The sequence below is a fragment of the Lampris incognitus genome, chromosome 20 (genome assembly GCF_029633865.1).
Source record: "Lampris incognitus isolate fLamInc1 chromosome 20, fLamInc1.hap2, whole genome shotgun sequence".
NCBI lineage: Eukaryota > Metazoa > Chordata > Actinopteri > Lampriformes > Lampridae > Lampris > Lampris incognitus.
In genome coordinates this window covers 10,389,110-10,404,092 of record NC_079230.1, presented here as the reverse complement: position 1 = coordinate 10,404,092, position 14,983 = coordinate 10,389,110, and the positions used below count along the sequence as shown (strand labels likewise).

General features: G+C 47.5%; 1 protein-coding gene across 1 annotated transcript in view; it reads left to right on the top strand.

The window, feature by feature from the left end:
- Positions 1–203: 203 nt before the first annotated feature.
- Positions 204–14,983, top strand: part of prox3 (prospero homeobox 3) — a 21,037-nt gene continuing 6,257 nt past the window's right edge. The window contains exons 1-4 of the mRNA XM_056300572.1: positions 204–450; positions 6,943–8,807; positions 9,118–9,224; positions 12,435–12,547. Of these exons, the coding sequence (XP_056156547.1) occupies positions 6,944–8,807; positions 9,118–9,224; positions 12,435–12,547 (2,084 nt within the window). The 5' untranslated portion in view covers positions 204–450; position 6,943. The remainder of the gene's footprint in view (positions 451–6,942; positions 8,808–9,117; positions 9,225–12,434; positions 12,548–14,983) is intronic.

Genomic DNA, 14,983 nt, shown 5'->3' with positions numbered 1-14,983 from the left:
ACCCCTCTCTCTCTCTCCACTCCAAAACGAGAATAGCGCGTGAGGATGATGACACCCAGAGATAGCTCGGGATAGAGGAGGGGAAGAGAAGGTGGTGTGGGGGGCGGACAAGAGTGAGAGTGATAGAGGGAGCGAACGACCGGGGGGGGGGGGGAGTGGGAGGGAGGGAGGGAGGGGGGGTGTATAGAGAAGAGCGCCGAAGAGCGGGAGGGAAAGAGGAGGGAAGAGGAAGAGAAAAAAAAAGAGGGAGGAAAAACAACAAAGAACAACAACTACCGGGAAGCCGACCGCTGGATGGCCTTTCTCTCCGCGCCGATGTCCGCGACCCGTCCGGCGTCAGCCGAGGAGAAGCCGGCGGAGGCGGAGCGGCGGGGACACACGGACCGAGGCGGCCGCGGCAACTGAGCGGACCCCGTGGGGGGAAGGACGTCGTCTACCGCTTGTGGCTAAGTGAGTTTTTGCTTTTTCTTTTTCCTTTTCTCTCCCCCTCTCTCTCTCCCTCCCCCTCTCTCTCTCGCCATACTTTCGGTCAGGCAACTTTCAATTTCCCCACATTTGCCAGGAGGTGTGTCCGCGCGCGCCCGCGCGCGCGCGCGCGCGCGTTTTCTCCTTCTTTTATGCTGCGACATTAGTCCATGGCTGCCAATTAATGGACGACCCGAAGCCACTTACGGAGACCGGAAACCGCGCGCTGAACTCCGGCGTGAACATCCGACACGAGCACGTTTTTTTTGGGGGGGTGCTGTTTTACGGCGTTATCCGTTGATGTCACGCGGTCCGGCCGTGTTTAATCCGTGTTTAAACCCCCCCCAAAAAAAACTACTTTCCCGAGCGCAGCGTCCCGTCGAGAGCGCGTGAATTAATTAGCTATACGTGCGTTGTACTTTAGTGTCCGTTCGCTCTCTTTTGTCAGCCTGCCCCCCCCTCCTCCCCTGCCGCCCCCCCCCCCAATTATACAATTCCGCACCTCGGAAAGACGCCTCCTGAACTGACTCCGCTCGTTAACGGCTCTCATTCTCCATCGCTCGGCGTTAACATGTTGTTTTTTTTGGGTTTTTTTGCCCGGCTTTTTGAGACCGGCTTTGCAAAGCTAATCTGTCTCCGATATAAGCGCATTGGCCGGCTTGCCATCTGGGCTGTATTATGGCAGAGAGGAGAGAGCATTTGAATAATTGATATTTAGCTATTTATAGAGGGATTATTCTCCTCGTGTTGAGCCCGGGGGGGGTGGGGTGGGGTGGGGGTGGGGGGGCTAGTGGGCCCTATCCGTGACTATCTGAAATTATTAAATTGAAAATGAATTGTTGCTCTCTCTCTGTCTATCTATCTATCCATCCATCCATCCATCCATCCATCCATCCATCCATCCATCCATCTATCTATCTATCTATCTATCTATCTATCTATCTATCTATCTATCTATCTATCTATCTATCTATCTATCTATCTATCTATCTATCTATCTATCTATCTATCTATCTATCTATCTATCTATCTATCTATCTATCTATCTATCTATCTATCTATCTGTCTGTCTGTCTGTCTGTCTGTCTGTGTCTCTGTGTCTGTCATACTCTGTTTAATTAGTAATGTCATTAAAAGGCCAATGGGGACCAACTGGTTCAGCTAGCCCAAGTTTAAACTGCATTGTGGGTGAATTATGGATGTATGCGTTGGTGCACAACTCCTCTGCATTTGTCCTTCCTAGCTAACTAACTAGCTAACTAGATTCCCTAATTCTACCTGAGCCAAGTAGGGAATAATAATTGTAATAATAATGACCAACATAACTAACTAACTAACTAACCACTGGCTGCTGGGATAGGCTCCCGTATCCCTGCGACCCTGACAGCGGGATAAGCGGTTTGGATAATGGATGGGTGGATGAATGGGTGTTTGTGCATGTCTGCGGGCATAGGTATACGCGTGCTGCAACGAGTGCATGTGTACATGTCTGGGTGTGTGTGTGTTGTTAGGTACGCCGTCTGTGTGCCCTTTATTTGTTCTAACTTTCTGTGTACATGTCACTCTCTCATTCATCTGCCCATCCCTTATTCTACCATCCATACATCCATCCATCCAGCTATCCATCCATCCATCCATCCATCCACCTTCAATCCCTCATCCAATCATCATCCATATATCCATCCATCCATCTATCTTTTCAGTAAGTAAATCCATCTGAAGTGGATTAGGGGGTGTTATTAAAGCTAAGTAGGACTACTGTTCACACACACGCACACACGCACGCCACACACACACACACACACACACACACACACACACACACACACGCTACTACTCCCGCTCCCTTTTGCTCCCCAAGGACCACTGACCATTGTAATCTCTCTCATTCAGCATCAGCCTCTTCTCTCTCTCTCTCTCTCTCTCTCTCTCTCTCTCTCTCTCTCTCTCTCTCTCTCTCTGTGTGTGTGTGTTTGGTGGTAAACACCCTGATCAAACAGTGCTTAGCAAGCTGTCTGAACAGATAACAGAGAGAGAGAGAGAGAGAGAGAGAGAGAGAGAGAGAGAGAGAGAGAGAGAGATGAAAATGGAAATGGAAAGAGGGATGAGAGAGGAGTACAGAGAGTCATGGGGAGGAAGGAAAGGAGAGAGGAAAGGGACGAGGGAAGGAAGGGGAGGTTGAAAAAAGAAAAAGGAATGGGTATCTGCATGTGCATGTGCATGTTCAGGCATGCTGGGATGAAGGCAACTATCTTCAGTTTATATTTAGAAATATAATTCAATGCACATATTTGCTATGGGTTTAATATCCAGCGGTAGAGTTTTCAAAGATTTTCCAGGTGCGGTGCTTGGCAATATGTTTCAGCAACTAGCCAATTACATGCTGGTCAAAAATACTAAGCAGCAGCAACAATTTCCCCTGTGTTTTAGTCTGTCAGCAACAGCAGCATCGTTTACACCTACCGTCATTGCCGTTGACTGCGGCAGGAGACTGGCATGACCGCACAAAACACCAAAGTTGGACAACTTAATTCCCAAATCAAGCCATCTCTGATATTCCTATTGATACTCGTAACTGCTTCTCTAACCACTAACATCTGTTAAAAACAATTATCAAAAAATTTTTTTTAATGGTATTCGTTGCTATTTTCCATCCCTCTCTAATCCTCTGCCTGCTACTGTTCCATTGTTATGTATGGACTCATGACCGCTAATAAGGGGGCGTCAACATGTCACAGAGAAAATAAAGTCAGAAATGTGATGAAATATGATTAAAAAACTCCTCAGGTGAACCCGCCTGTTCTCAACACGGTCCTCAGCCGACCGACCGACCCGGACACTCTTTCCTGTATGGCTGCCAGTAGCAGCGGTGTCGTAGTTGGGGGGGGGCTACCAGGGCCCAGAAGGGGGGGGGGTCCTCGGGAAGCCTGGAATTAAAAGTTTGTTTTGGTTTGCAAATTTTTATTTCTAACTAATTAGTGTCATAACTTCAGTTAAAATTGGCTCAATACATCGGCCGAGGGACTTAAAAGAAAATAGTGGAGGCTCTCTGAGGCCCCTCTCGCCCCTCTCTGAGGCCCCTCTCGCCCCTCTCTGAGGGCCCCTCTCGCCCCTCTCTGAGAGCCCCTCTCACCCCTTACAAAAGGTGCAAAATGGTTTAGTCCGCCCCTCACGAGCGTCTCTCAATGCAGCTCATCTAGTCCTGTCGCGAGTGACTGCTGATACAAGCACATTCACTGCAAGATAGTTAAGTAAGGTTAAGGTTAGATTAAGTTAGGTTAGCTTAAAATAGATTAATGTACTGTGATTGTAAATAATATACTGTATGCTAGAACTCAAAAAAGTGATGTGTGAGAGACAAAAGAGGAAAGGGGCCCACAGAGACTGCTTATGTATAGGGCCCCGAATTTCGTGCTACACCCCTGGCCAGTAGGTTCTAGTCTGTGATCCAACGTCCCTTAACGTTACAATCCTGAATTACAGTGGAGCTGGCGCAATCAAGACCGTTTGAAACAGAACGGAGTCACTACTGCCTTAATGTCCTCCAAACCCATACGACCACATAGGTTGTTTGTCCACGGCCCACAGGAGCATTTCCCTAAATTAGCGCCCCTTCCGGCGGCAGGAGATATGCCACAGATACTTTTCGCCTCTGTGCATTGTGGGATTTTAAACCAATTTGAGAACAATAGAATATGTAGTCAATATGGCGACAGGCATGGGCGCAAGTCCATGAATACTGGGATGGCATCCAGCGCTTTACCTGTGCCCCCGTTCATAGGGTTAGCGGTTGTGTCAGGAAGGGCATCTGACGTAAAATTTTGCCAAATCAATATGCAGATTGACAAGACCATACCGGATCGAACAACGGTCAGCATTGGTGCTGTGCCCTCACGGGGTCCTGATGGAAACTGTAAAATCTGCTGTGGCGACCCCTGAAAAACAGGGGAAAAGCTGAAAGAAGAAAGAAAGAAAGAATATGTAGTCAATGCGTTTTTGTGTTGTTTCACCTTCTAGTATTGCTACTGGCAGTATGTTTACCTGTGAATAACGTTATAAGAGCTAACCTAACATTAGCCAAAGGTTAGAAAGTCCCCTAGCATGGACATTATAACCGCTATGTGACATTAAACTTTGCTTTTATTGATATTCGTTCTCACTATGGAAGGAGGTCGCTCATTGTTACAGGCCAGTGGTGGATCTAGAGATTTTTTTCCTGGGGTGGCAAGACTGTGTCCCAGAGGTGGCAGCTGCCACCCCTTTGCCACCCTGTAGATCCGCCCCTGTGAGGGGGAGGGGGATTCTAAATCGGCGACTTCTGTTTGAGATGAGTTTGGTGCGGGTCTCATTGACCTTCACCATGCATGTACATAAAATATACTTTAAAAACATATTATCTGATTTACAAATGGGGTGGCAACAGGGGTGGCAAGACTGTGTCCCAGAGGTGGCAGCTGCCACCCTGTAGATCCGCCCCTGTTACAGGGAAAGTGAAATATTATAATTATGGAGGACCGCGAGGAAATAGCTTAAACGTGACTATAGGTCGTAATAAGTTGCTTGTACAAACGACCTATGGGGTCGTTTTTTGGTGGAGGACAGTCTCCGACTTTCGGCTATTGCTGCTTTGCTGATTTGAAGGTCTACGAGCTGGTCTGCCATATCTGCTCGCTAGCGACTGCAGCATCGCTTTCACCAACAGTGACCATTAAAATCAGCCAGCACGAAAGTGTTTATCAGGAACCGGGAACACTTTATTTGATACTTCCTGAAACGAAATATCGTTTCCCCCAGCCCACAGCAGCGCAACACAAAGACAAAAAAACGCATATCCAAAAAAAACTGCAAGAACACATACTGTAGAACAGTGGTTCTCAACCTTTTTGGGGTCCTGGACCCCCTGCGTATTTTTGATCTACCCTGAGGACCCCTCCACCTGATCTTGGGGGAGGGGGGTTGCAATTTGATAGAAACAGTAGAAACTGCATTTTAAATTGCATTATAGCATTTATTCACTCTTTGGGGCAAAAATAAGAGCTTTCAGTTGCAACTTTCAGATATATGTAACAAAACAGAATATGTATTCAGTAACTTTCAGATATATGTAACAAAACAGAATATGTATTCAGTAACTTTCAGATATATGTAATAACAGAATTTTTATGCAGTAACTTTTAACAATGCAAACGGGAGCGAGATCTCTTATTGAAATACAATAAATTACACTTGTGAAACAGATGTAATTAGAGAAAAAAGTCCTGTTACCCTTTATAGTTTAGGTAGATAAAGGTCTCAGTCACATTTGAGTAAAATAATCCTATTTCTATAAATGTCATAGGATCTTTTTTTAAAGATATTTTATTTTCACGGACCCCTTGCAATTACACCACGGACCACTAGGGGTCCGCGGACCCCCGGTTGAGAAACACTGCTGTAGAACATTGTATTTGCTCCAACACGTTTGACGTGTAACAGCCCCCGTACCGAAGTTACTGCCTACTCCTGCTACCGGAAGTACGTCAGCAGTCGGTCTGCCGGTTACATACAGAACCGCTCTGCACACAGAGTTCTGTTGATCCATTCAATAAACTTGTTAAACATTCTCCAGTGTTTGACCAGTCGACATACTAACTAACACATATCTAAACTAACACATACATCCAAACTAAAAAATGTTTTTAAAAAAAATCACGCCAGCCAGGATGACTTGGACCTACCGGTCTGTATGGGCTAGCAGTTAGCTTAGCCTGCCCCGCTTCCGGGTCCCGTCAGACCGCCCTCGGTGCTTCCTCCTCGGTTGCAGCTCCAGGCAAGGGCCGTGGTCCTTGGGCCCCATCTGACGCAGCACACCAGGCTCCCCCAGCCGAGCCAACGCCAGCTCTCCCAGCCAGACACCCTCGACACACCTCCCCCGCACTCCACACGACGAAAACGCCACAGTCAAGGTCAGGCGAGGCCGCCGCATGACCGCCCTCGGGCGTTATCGGAACTGCCGCTCTGCATGGGCTAGCAGTTAGCTTAGCTTGCCCCTCTTCCGCGTCCTGTCAGATTACCATTTGGATATTTGTACGGTCGTTATTTTCTTAGAAGACATTTGTTCGCATATCAGCCCTCAGGATTGTCCTTTTAGAGTTGACTGTTGATTTACGGGCCGAAGAAGAGCATGTAGCTCGAAACGTCCCTCCTTGGTTGTCTGAATAAGTTGTGTATTACGGAGCTACAGTGTGCAGACCTTCGTTAATCTTCATTTTAGCTTCCTTTTAGTCCAGCACCTGATTTATAGTTTGTTAGTTTTGTGATGTGCACCTTCCACTTCTCTCCACTGTTGAGTTACAGGCCATCTTAGATGTTCGCACAGCACCTGTTTTTGTATTGACGTTGACGTCTCTCTCTCTCTCTCTCTCTCTCTCTCTCTCTCTCTCTCTCTCTCTCTCTCTCTCTCTCTCTCTCTCTCTCTCTCTCTCTCTCTCTCTCCAGCATGGCGTCTCCCACTGATCTTTTTGACGAGCCTACTCCCGAGATGCAAGTTTTTGGCCCCCCTCTGTGCACCACAGAGTCTGATGGGGGAAGACCCCCTCCCATCTCAAGACCTCTCGGGTTCCCCCTAATCCACCATCTCCTTCAGCCGCTTGGAGCCCCCAAGAGGATGGGAGGGCAACTGCAACCAAACTCTTATAACCCAAACCACGGTACACACAGATACTTAGACTGCAGAATTGTGGAGGAACAGGAGAAGGAGAGGGATGGAGATGTTGGGCGGGGGGTGGGAGGAGGACAGGAAGGAGGGACGCGGGTAGAGGAGGGACTTTTTGGGGTTAAGAAGAGGCGTACCAGTGCCACCCTTGTGGCAGAGTGGAGTCAAGATGTCCTGAGAGTGAAGAAGATGAAACTTGAGAACGTTGTCGGACGGAGAGAGGGGGACACGGTGGAGGGGAGTGGCCGGAGGGGGAGGAGGAGGGAGGGGAGGAGGAGGGAGAGGGAAGAGCTAAAGGAGCAGCTGGAGGAGGCGAGAGGGAGGCTGCGGGCCCTGCAGGAGAAAGTGTGGAGGGCTTTCGGAGAAAAGCACACGGAGGAGGACTTAAAGAAAAGGAGTAGCAACAAAAATGGAGACGAAACAAACGGAGGAAAGGAAGAGAAAGGGATGTCAGAAGAGGAGGATGTCACAGAGGGAATGTTCGATGAAGGAGAGATTAATGGTGGAGATATGGATGACTCTGCTTCTCTCCATCCCGCACCCAGACTCCATAACCTCCACCAGCAAGGGAGGACAGAGGAGAGAGAGAAAGACAGAGAAAGAGGGGGAAGTGGGGAGAAAGCAAGGGGAGGGGAGTCATACCTGGAGGGGGTGATGGAGAGAGCGGGGATGTGGTTGGGTTGCAGTGAACTGGTGAGAGAGGAGTGGGACAGAGACGTGAACACAGGAGAGGAGGAGGAAGAAGAAGAGGAGCAGGGGGGCCAGAAGTTTGCCCAGGCATTGAAACTTGAGCTGGGGAGCGCCGTGGCCCGCGTTATCGACCGCGTCCTCCGGCTTTACACCGAAACCACTGAACTGGCATCTCCTTCTCCGCCCACCTCGATTTCCTTCCTTCCACCTGAGATCGGAAATGAGGGGGGGAGGGAGAGGGGGGCATGGATGGAGCTGCTGATGAGAGAGGGAGGGGAGGAGAAGAGGAGCAGCAATAACGAGCAGGTGGACGCACTCGGAGGAGAGAGAGAGAGGCGACCCCAGAGGACGAGCAACGGGAGTGCCCCGTCTCTGGGCCGATCAGATCGCAGAGAACACCCAGTAGATCCGGCGACAGCGTTGGCTATTCGGAGGTCACATGACCAACGAAAGGCCAATCCGCTCTTGGGACCGTCTCTCCCTGCCCACCTCCCTTCCTCGCACCCAAACCTCCCCCTCCATCAACCGTCCCTCCGTCGTCACCCGCCCCCACCTCATCCCTCCCTCCTGCCTCCCCCGTCGCAGCCAAAAGGCCCCTCCTCCTTCCTCCACTCCTCCTCCTCTTCCTCATTCCCTCCCCCTCCTCCCCCTCTCCCCCTTCCCTTCCTCCATTACTCCATGCAGCAACTATTCTCTCGTTCTTTTACCCACCCCCAGCTCCCCCACCTCCCTCCTTCTCACAAGGACTATTTGAGCTCCGACCCCTTCCTGGAGTTCCCTCCTCACCCCTCCTCTCACCCCTCCTACCCCCCGCTCCCCCTGCTGGGACACCTGGAGCCCTCCCTGGCCCCCCATCCCCACGGGGACAGAGAGAGGGACAGAGTGGTGAGGGGAGACGGAAGTATAAGGGGTGGAGTGGGGGTGGACAGAGGAGAGCTGTATCTGCAGTCCGGAGGAATATCCTTTTTTTGAAATTATTATTATTAATGTTAACGTAACTGCTATTAATATGTGTGTGAGAGAGAGGGAGACGTGACTCTGTCAGCGTGGTTGGAGTATGAGGTGCTATTGCATGTCCATTATCCAAACCGCTTATCTTAGTGTCGCGGGATGCTGGAGCCTATCCCAGCAGTCATAGGGCGGCAGGCGGGGAGACACCCTGGACAGGCTGCCAGTCCATCACAGAGCATGATGATGATGATGATGATGATGATGATGATACCAAATGTATTTGTCTGTTTCTCCTTAACCAGTCTCTCGTATTTACACCCAGGAAGGTTTGTCTCCCTGCCATCTGAAGAAAGCCAAGCTCATGTTCTTCTATACGCGCTACCCCAGCTCAAACACTCTTAAGACCTACTTCCCTGACGTCAAGGTGTGTGTTTGTGCGCATGTGTGTATGGGCCTGTAATATAGACAGTGACTGCGTTTACATGGACTTGAGTATCCTGGTTATGATCGGGTTTTTGAAGTATCTCGTTTCTGTGTTTGCGCATGTAAACTTTATACCCCGATTTCGGAAACCTGGATAAGCCCTTATCCCGGCTTTGAGAAACCTTATTACGGTAGCTGGAGTACTCCAAAAGAAACCGGAATACTGTTGCATGTATACATCTTATCCATGTTTTTGACTGCTGCCAAGTGACGTAACAGAAATACAAACAATGGCAGCAACGAGTGTGTCTTACTTCTGGAGCGATGAAGGAAGTTTTGTGGTTCGGTGATGAAAGAAGTTTTCTCTGCACTTGGAATCCCTGATTGGCCGGATACAATTGGGGAGAAGAAGGAGGGGGTGGCACAAATCCAAATCATGCACCAAAATTGAAAATGATGAAATAATATAACTATAACTGTAAATTGAGAGAAATTCAGAAGGTTGGTAGAAAATGTAATAAAGGCGAAAGGGTAGCGAGTAACTCCCGTGAACGATGAGTCACGATCAGCTTGAAAATGAGCGCGGTTTCTCAGACTCACACTCAAGGGTGGGGCTGAAGGAGGTGGGTCGCCCACCTCTGAATTAGAGGGCGGTGACATTCTTCTTTTTTCTTTTAATTTCATGACGTAGATAAATCCCAACCGGTCCACTCTACGTCACCATTGGCGTTGCAAGGCCCGGGGCTGATTTAAAACGGTAGATGGCGCGTTGAGCCACTTTCAACCCATGAAATGCTGACTTTTATGAATTTGGTAAGAATGCTGATATGAACTCCAGCATTGACGTGTTTCATCACCACACAGTCATATCATTTAGTTTAAAGCTCAAAAAATACATTCAAGTGTTTAGTGTTTAGTAGTTTGTGTTGCTTTCATCTCCCATTGCTGGCAATAAGGTGGATAAGCCAAATCCGCAACACGATGTTGGCATTTAATAGTGCTAAGCCCTCTATAAGCCAAAGTGCTCTCATTTTCAATAGTCACAGACTCACAGTCAAATTAATTTAAGGTTGACAGTTACAGAGGAATATCAAATTAATGATTTCAAAATTGCCGGTTTGTGTTGCAGAGATCACAGGTGCCTGTGCAAATAGGATGCAGTACTCAATAACCGGGACAGTAGTATTTATCATGTATATAGGGTTATGAATAACCAGTTTTCTTTGCGTCCCATGTAAACGCCATATCCTGCATATGATCAAAACCAGGATAAGCCTCATAACCGGGATACCCAAGTCCACGTAAACGCAGTCATAGTGCGAGAGACAGCATAGAGAGATAACAGATTTTCTCCTTTTTGTTTTACAGACTTTCCCCTGTATTTCAGAAATACAGGGAAATGTCAATAAAATAGACCGTGAACTCACGTGTCTAATATAAAATACGTGTCTAATATAAAATAACATGACTGTATTTTTACGAGTTGGTTCATTTCTGTTATTTTACAGTGTTTTATTGGCGCCCCAGCTGGTGGAATATTTCACTTTTTATTTTTTTTACAGTGAATACAGTTAAGTTGCGTGGTTTGTATTCCTCATGCAAGTCTGAAGAAATTTCGAGCTCGCCAGAAGTTAATGATAAATAGCTTTTAGCGCTGTAAAAAAAAAAATCGGTTCTTGAATCTATTATTTCCACCACAACGCAGCAGCCTTCGAGTGGCTTGCCGGTGAGAATGAGCACGACTACAGGCAGCATAAATTAGTTTAGTCTAAAGACAGACTCGGATACCATGCGTTTAAATTTGGATTTACCTAAACCCGGAATAAAAACACTTGTCTGTACAGCAAATTCAGGGGGCAGCCGGGAACCGCCGCAGCCGGTCTCCCCCCCCCCCACCCGCACTCCGGGAAGACCCGCCCGTACTCACCCTCTGATTGGCTAACCCTAACACCACATCCCCCCCTCCCTTTTCTCCTCAATTGTATTTGGCCAATTACCCCACTCCTCCGAGCCATCCCGGTCGCTGCTCCACTCCCTCTGCCGATCCGGGGAGGGCAGGTGGAGTTGCCAGCCACTTCTTTTCACCTGGCAGTGAAGAGTTTCACCAGGGGGATGTAGCGCGTGGGAGGCTCACGCTGTTCCGTCCAGTCCCCCCTCCCCCCTTAACAGGCGCCCCGACCGACCAGAGGAGGTGCTAGTGCACCGACCAGGACACATACCCACATCCGGCTTCCCACCCGCAGACACGTTCAGTTGTGTCTGCAGGGATGCCCGACCAAACCGGAGGTAACGCGGGGATTCGAACTGGCAATCCCGGTGTTAGTAGGCAATGGAATAGACTGCCACGCCACCCTAACTCCACCTTAACCCTAACCTTAACCAACGGAAGTAACGAGTACTAGCCAATCAGCGGCAGTGTTGGTGGGGGAAAATAAGATGTCAGTCAGGGCCTTTCATGTGTCACAATAATAAGTCCCTCCATCCGGTAACTGGGTGAATGATGAAAACTGGTTTTCGCTTTGATGGAAAGTTTTTAAAACAATTTTTTTAGCGTATAAAAATTGCCTCTGTATTGCAAAATGGGTGCGTACAAAGTACCGATATAGCAGATTAATAATTTATTCATAACTGTTTGTATAGCTGTTGCAATGTATGGTGGTCACAAAATACCACGGCACACCAGTGTGGCACGGCACACCGTTTGGGAACTTAATCCATTTCAGATTAATCCAGTTTAATCCATTTCAGGGGTCTCAGGAGCTGGGGCGTCTCCCGGCAAGCATTTGGCAGAAAAGCTGGGAGAGACCCTGGACTGATCATCAGACCGTGACAAGTCCCACGCTCACATTCACCCACACACCATTATCAACACCGATGGGCAATTTGACGTCCACAATTCACCAACCATGCATACACTTTGAACTGTGTGGGGGAAGCACAAAAGGAGAACATGCAAACGCCACACAGGAGGGGGGGATGGGTGTGTGCGAGGTGTAAAAAGAAATGACTGTACTCCCATAAAACGCCCAGTGAGTCAGACAGTGTTCTATTTTTTCCTTGAACTCTCTTCCAAGTCAAATGTGAGAGCTCACCATGTCGCACCATTGGGAATACAGCCAAGGTTGGGTCATCTAACCAAACCACACACTCCTCTTCTGTCCGCACCTTATGCTCTCTGTCCCTCTCCTGCCCTCTGCTATTGTTTCCCCAGTTTAACCGCTGTGTGACCTCCCAGCTGATTAAGTGGTTCAGCAACTTCAGGGAGTTCTTCTACATCCAGATGGAGCGTTTTGCACGACAGGCCGTCCGCGAGTCTCTCACCCGGTAGGTTTCGTGTTGAATTTCAAACTTTCCCCAGCTTTTCCCAACTTTTCCTCCATTTTTTTGTGAACAAGGGAAGAGTTACGTTAAGGGAAGAGTTAAGGGAAGCATGTTACGTACAGGTTGACATTGAAAACGACACACACCTTCAACCAGGCAAGGAGGAGTAGTCGGTGAAATCAGTTGGTGTAGTGCTTGGCTGGAAAGCATACGCAGGACGCTTTTACCGGCACACTTCAGTATAACTCAGAGGACAAACAGAACAGGTGTTTGATTACCTCCCTGCCGCGTTCCGTCCAACCAACGTTATGGGTCCAGCTCTTGGATTTTTATTCTTAGGCTTACTGCTCATCCTGTGGCCAACACCCTCCTCTGTTAAAACACGCAAACATATACACAAGTGCACCTAAATGCAACTTCAGCCATTATTGATTTTCTTTGCTTCCTGAGTGGGGCTCAAACCACTCTTCCCTTTCCTCATGCAGCTCATATTCAGTGTATGTATGTCAGGATTTTTTCCTGAAACACACGTGTCCTTTATTTCTGGCATTCTGTCCTGTTTATTATGTTGGACGCTTTCATTTAACAGGCTGCCGGGTACTGACAGACGGTTTATATTCCCAGCATGCACTGCAAATTGTCAACGGGTTGAGCGGGCTGTCATACAAACAGCAGATAAACAACTTTTCTGCTTCATATCTGTTGGAGACAGTGGTTATTCATTGTGGTTATTAACATTACAGTGGTTATTCACTGAAAAATGTCATTCTTCTGTGATTATAAGAGACTAGCTGGGGTTTTTTTAAGCTTGGCATGGTTTAGAAAATGTATGACAATTCGGAAAGGGGGGAAAGGGAGAGATATTGTTGTCCTATCCAGTCAGATGGGAATGCAGCATTTGGCAGTCAGGATTTTCAAAGCTCTGGTTGTTCTTTTTCAGTCTGGGATGGGTAAAACCTGCCACAGCGCACATGCTGTTCAGTGTCAGGTTATACCAGATAGACGAAGAACCGCACACCCTTCTATTTACTGTCAGACATGACTAGGGTATGGTATGCCTTACTGGGGGCTCCCGAGGCCTGGCATTGGGAATCACCACCTTGTGGTTAGTGAGCTCGTCTTTCATTTGACCGTTTGAAAAATTTCTCCAATTCCTGCTCCCTTGAGTTACAGTTAAGATGGCTGGAAACTTTCAAAATTTGCTCCAGTACTATCAACCTCTGCAAAGTACCACAAGAGGTATTTTATGGCTTTTAGAATCAGAATCAGAATCAAGGAGTAGCTTGTGAGATGGTCAGTATTCAGTAGAGGGCAACATAGATGACGTAAATCTCACAAGATCAACAGTTATTTTCTTTTTTTTTGGGAGCAATTTCTTGCTACTAATCATGTGTTGTGTCAAAGCTGCTCGACCTTGCGCTTAGTGGGGTGTCGAACGAGTATTTGTGTCCTTTGCAAATGGTCATTTGGGGAGTAGGCTTGGGCCGGATCTATTTTTTCATATCTTCCTGAGATATGTCACTGGTTTATACGGTATATTACGGTATTTGTGTTAACAAATAACCTAAAAGCTGAGCTGCTGGTGACAGAAGTCATTGTCGCATGTAATGACATCGTCTAGCCTACATTGCCATGTGTCTAATATGCAAATTAGCCTACTGAGACAAGTCTTGCTGGGTCTAAACACTTGTAGTCCACAGAATAATGAATAGATAGGAGATATTCGCCTTTCTTCCATACACTCAGCATACCCTGAAGATGACACTTGTTGCTACAGCGGATACCGACTCATCAGTGAACGGAGATGATGATGAAGATGATGATGATGATGATGGCAGACCGCCACCTGAATAAAATGATTTGTCTAATAAACTGCTTTTTGCAGTTGGAAGAAGTCATCTCAAGATAAAGTAACGTTATCCCCACGACTCGCAGTCGCCATCATGCTACGCTCAGCTGCCTGTTCCACCAGTAGAGACTGACCCCTGGTGGCGCTTTCTGTGCACTACAATACATCGCCTCAGTACGCCATCTCCCTATCATATTTTAGTAGGAAGAGGGGCGTCTGTCGTTTTGACGGTATTGAAAATCATACCTTCGGGATTTCTAAATATCCTGGTGCACTGTAATACCTTGATACCGCCCGAGCCTATAGTGGGGAGCAAGAACACCCCGAACAGAAAGAAAACCACCTCCTTGGAAGATTATTAAAGTATATAAACTGTGACGCAATGTCAAGAATCAGTTCAGGATGTGGATTTTATGCATCAAATGCCATTTGACGTAATAATTCTGTGTATTTATTATGAGATTGGATTGAAAATATATTGTTGCTATCTATCTATCTATCTGTCTATCTATCTATCTATCTATCTATCTATCTACCTATCTATCTATCTATCTATCTATCGATTTATCTATGTATCTGTTTAAATGGCT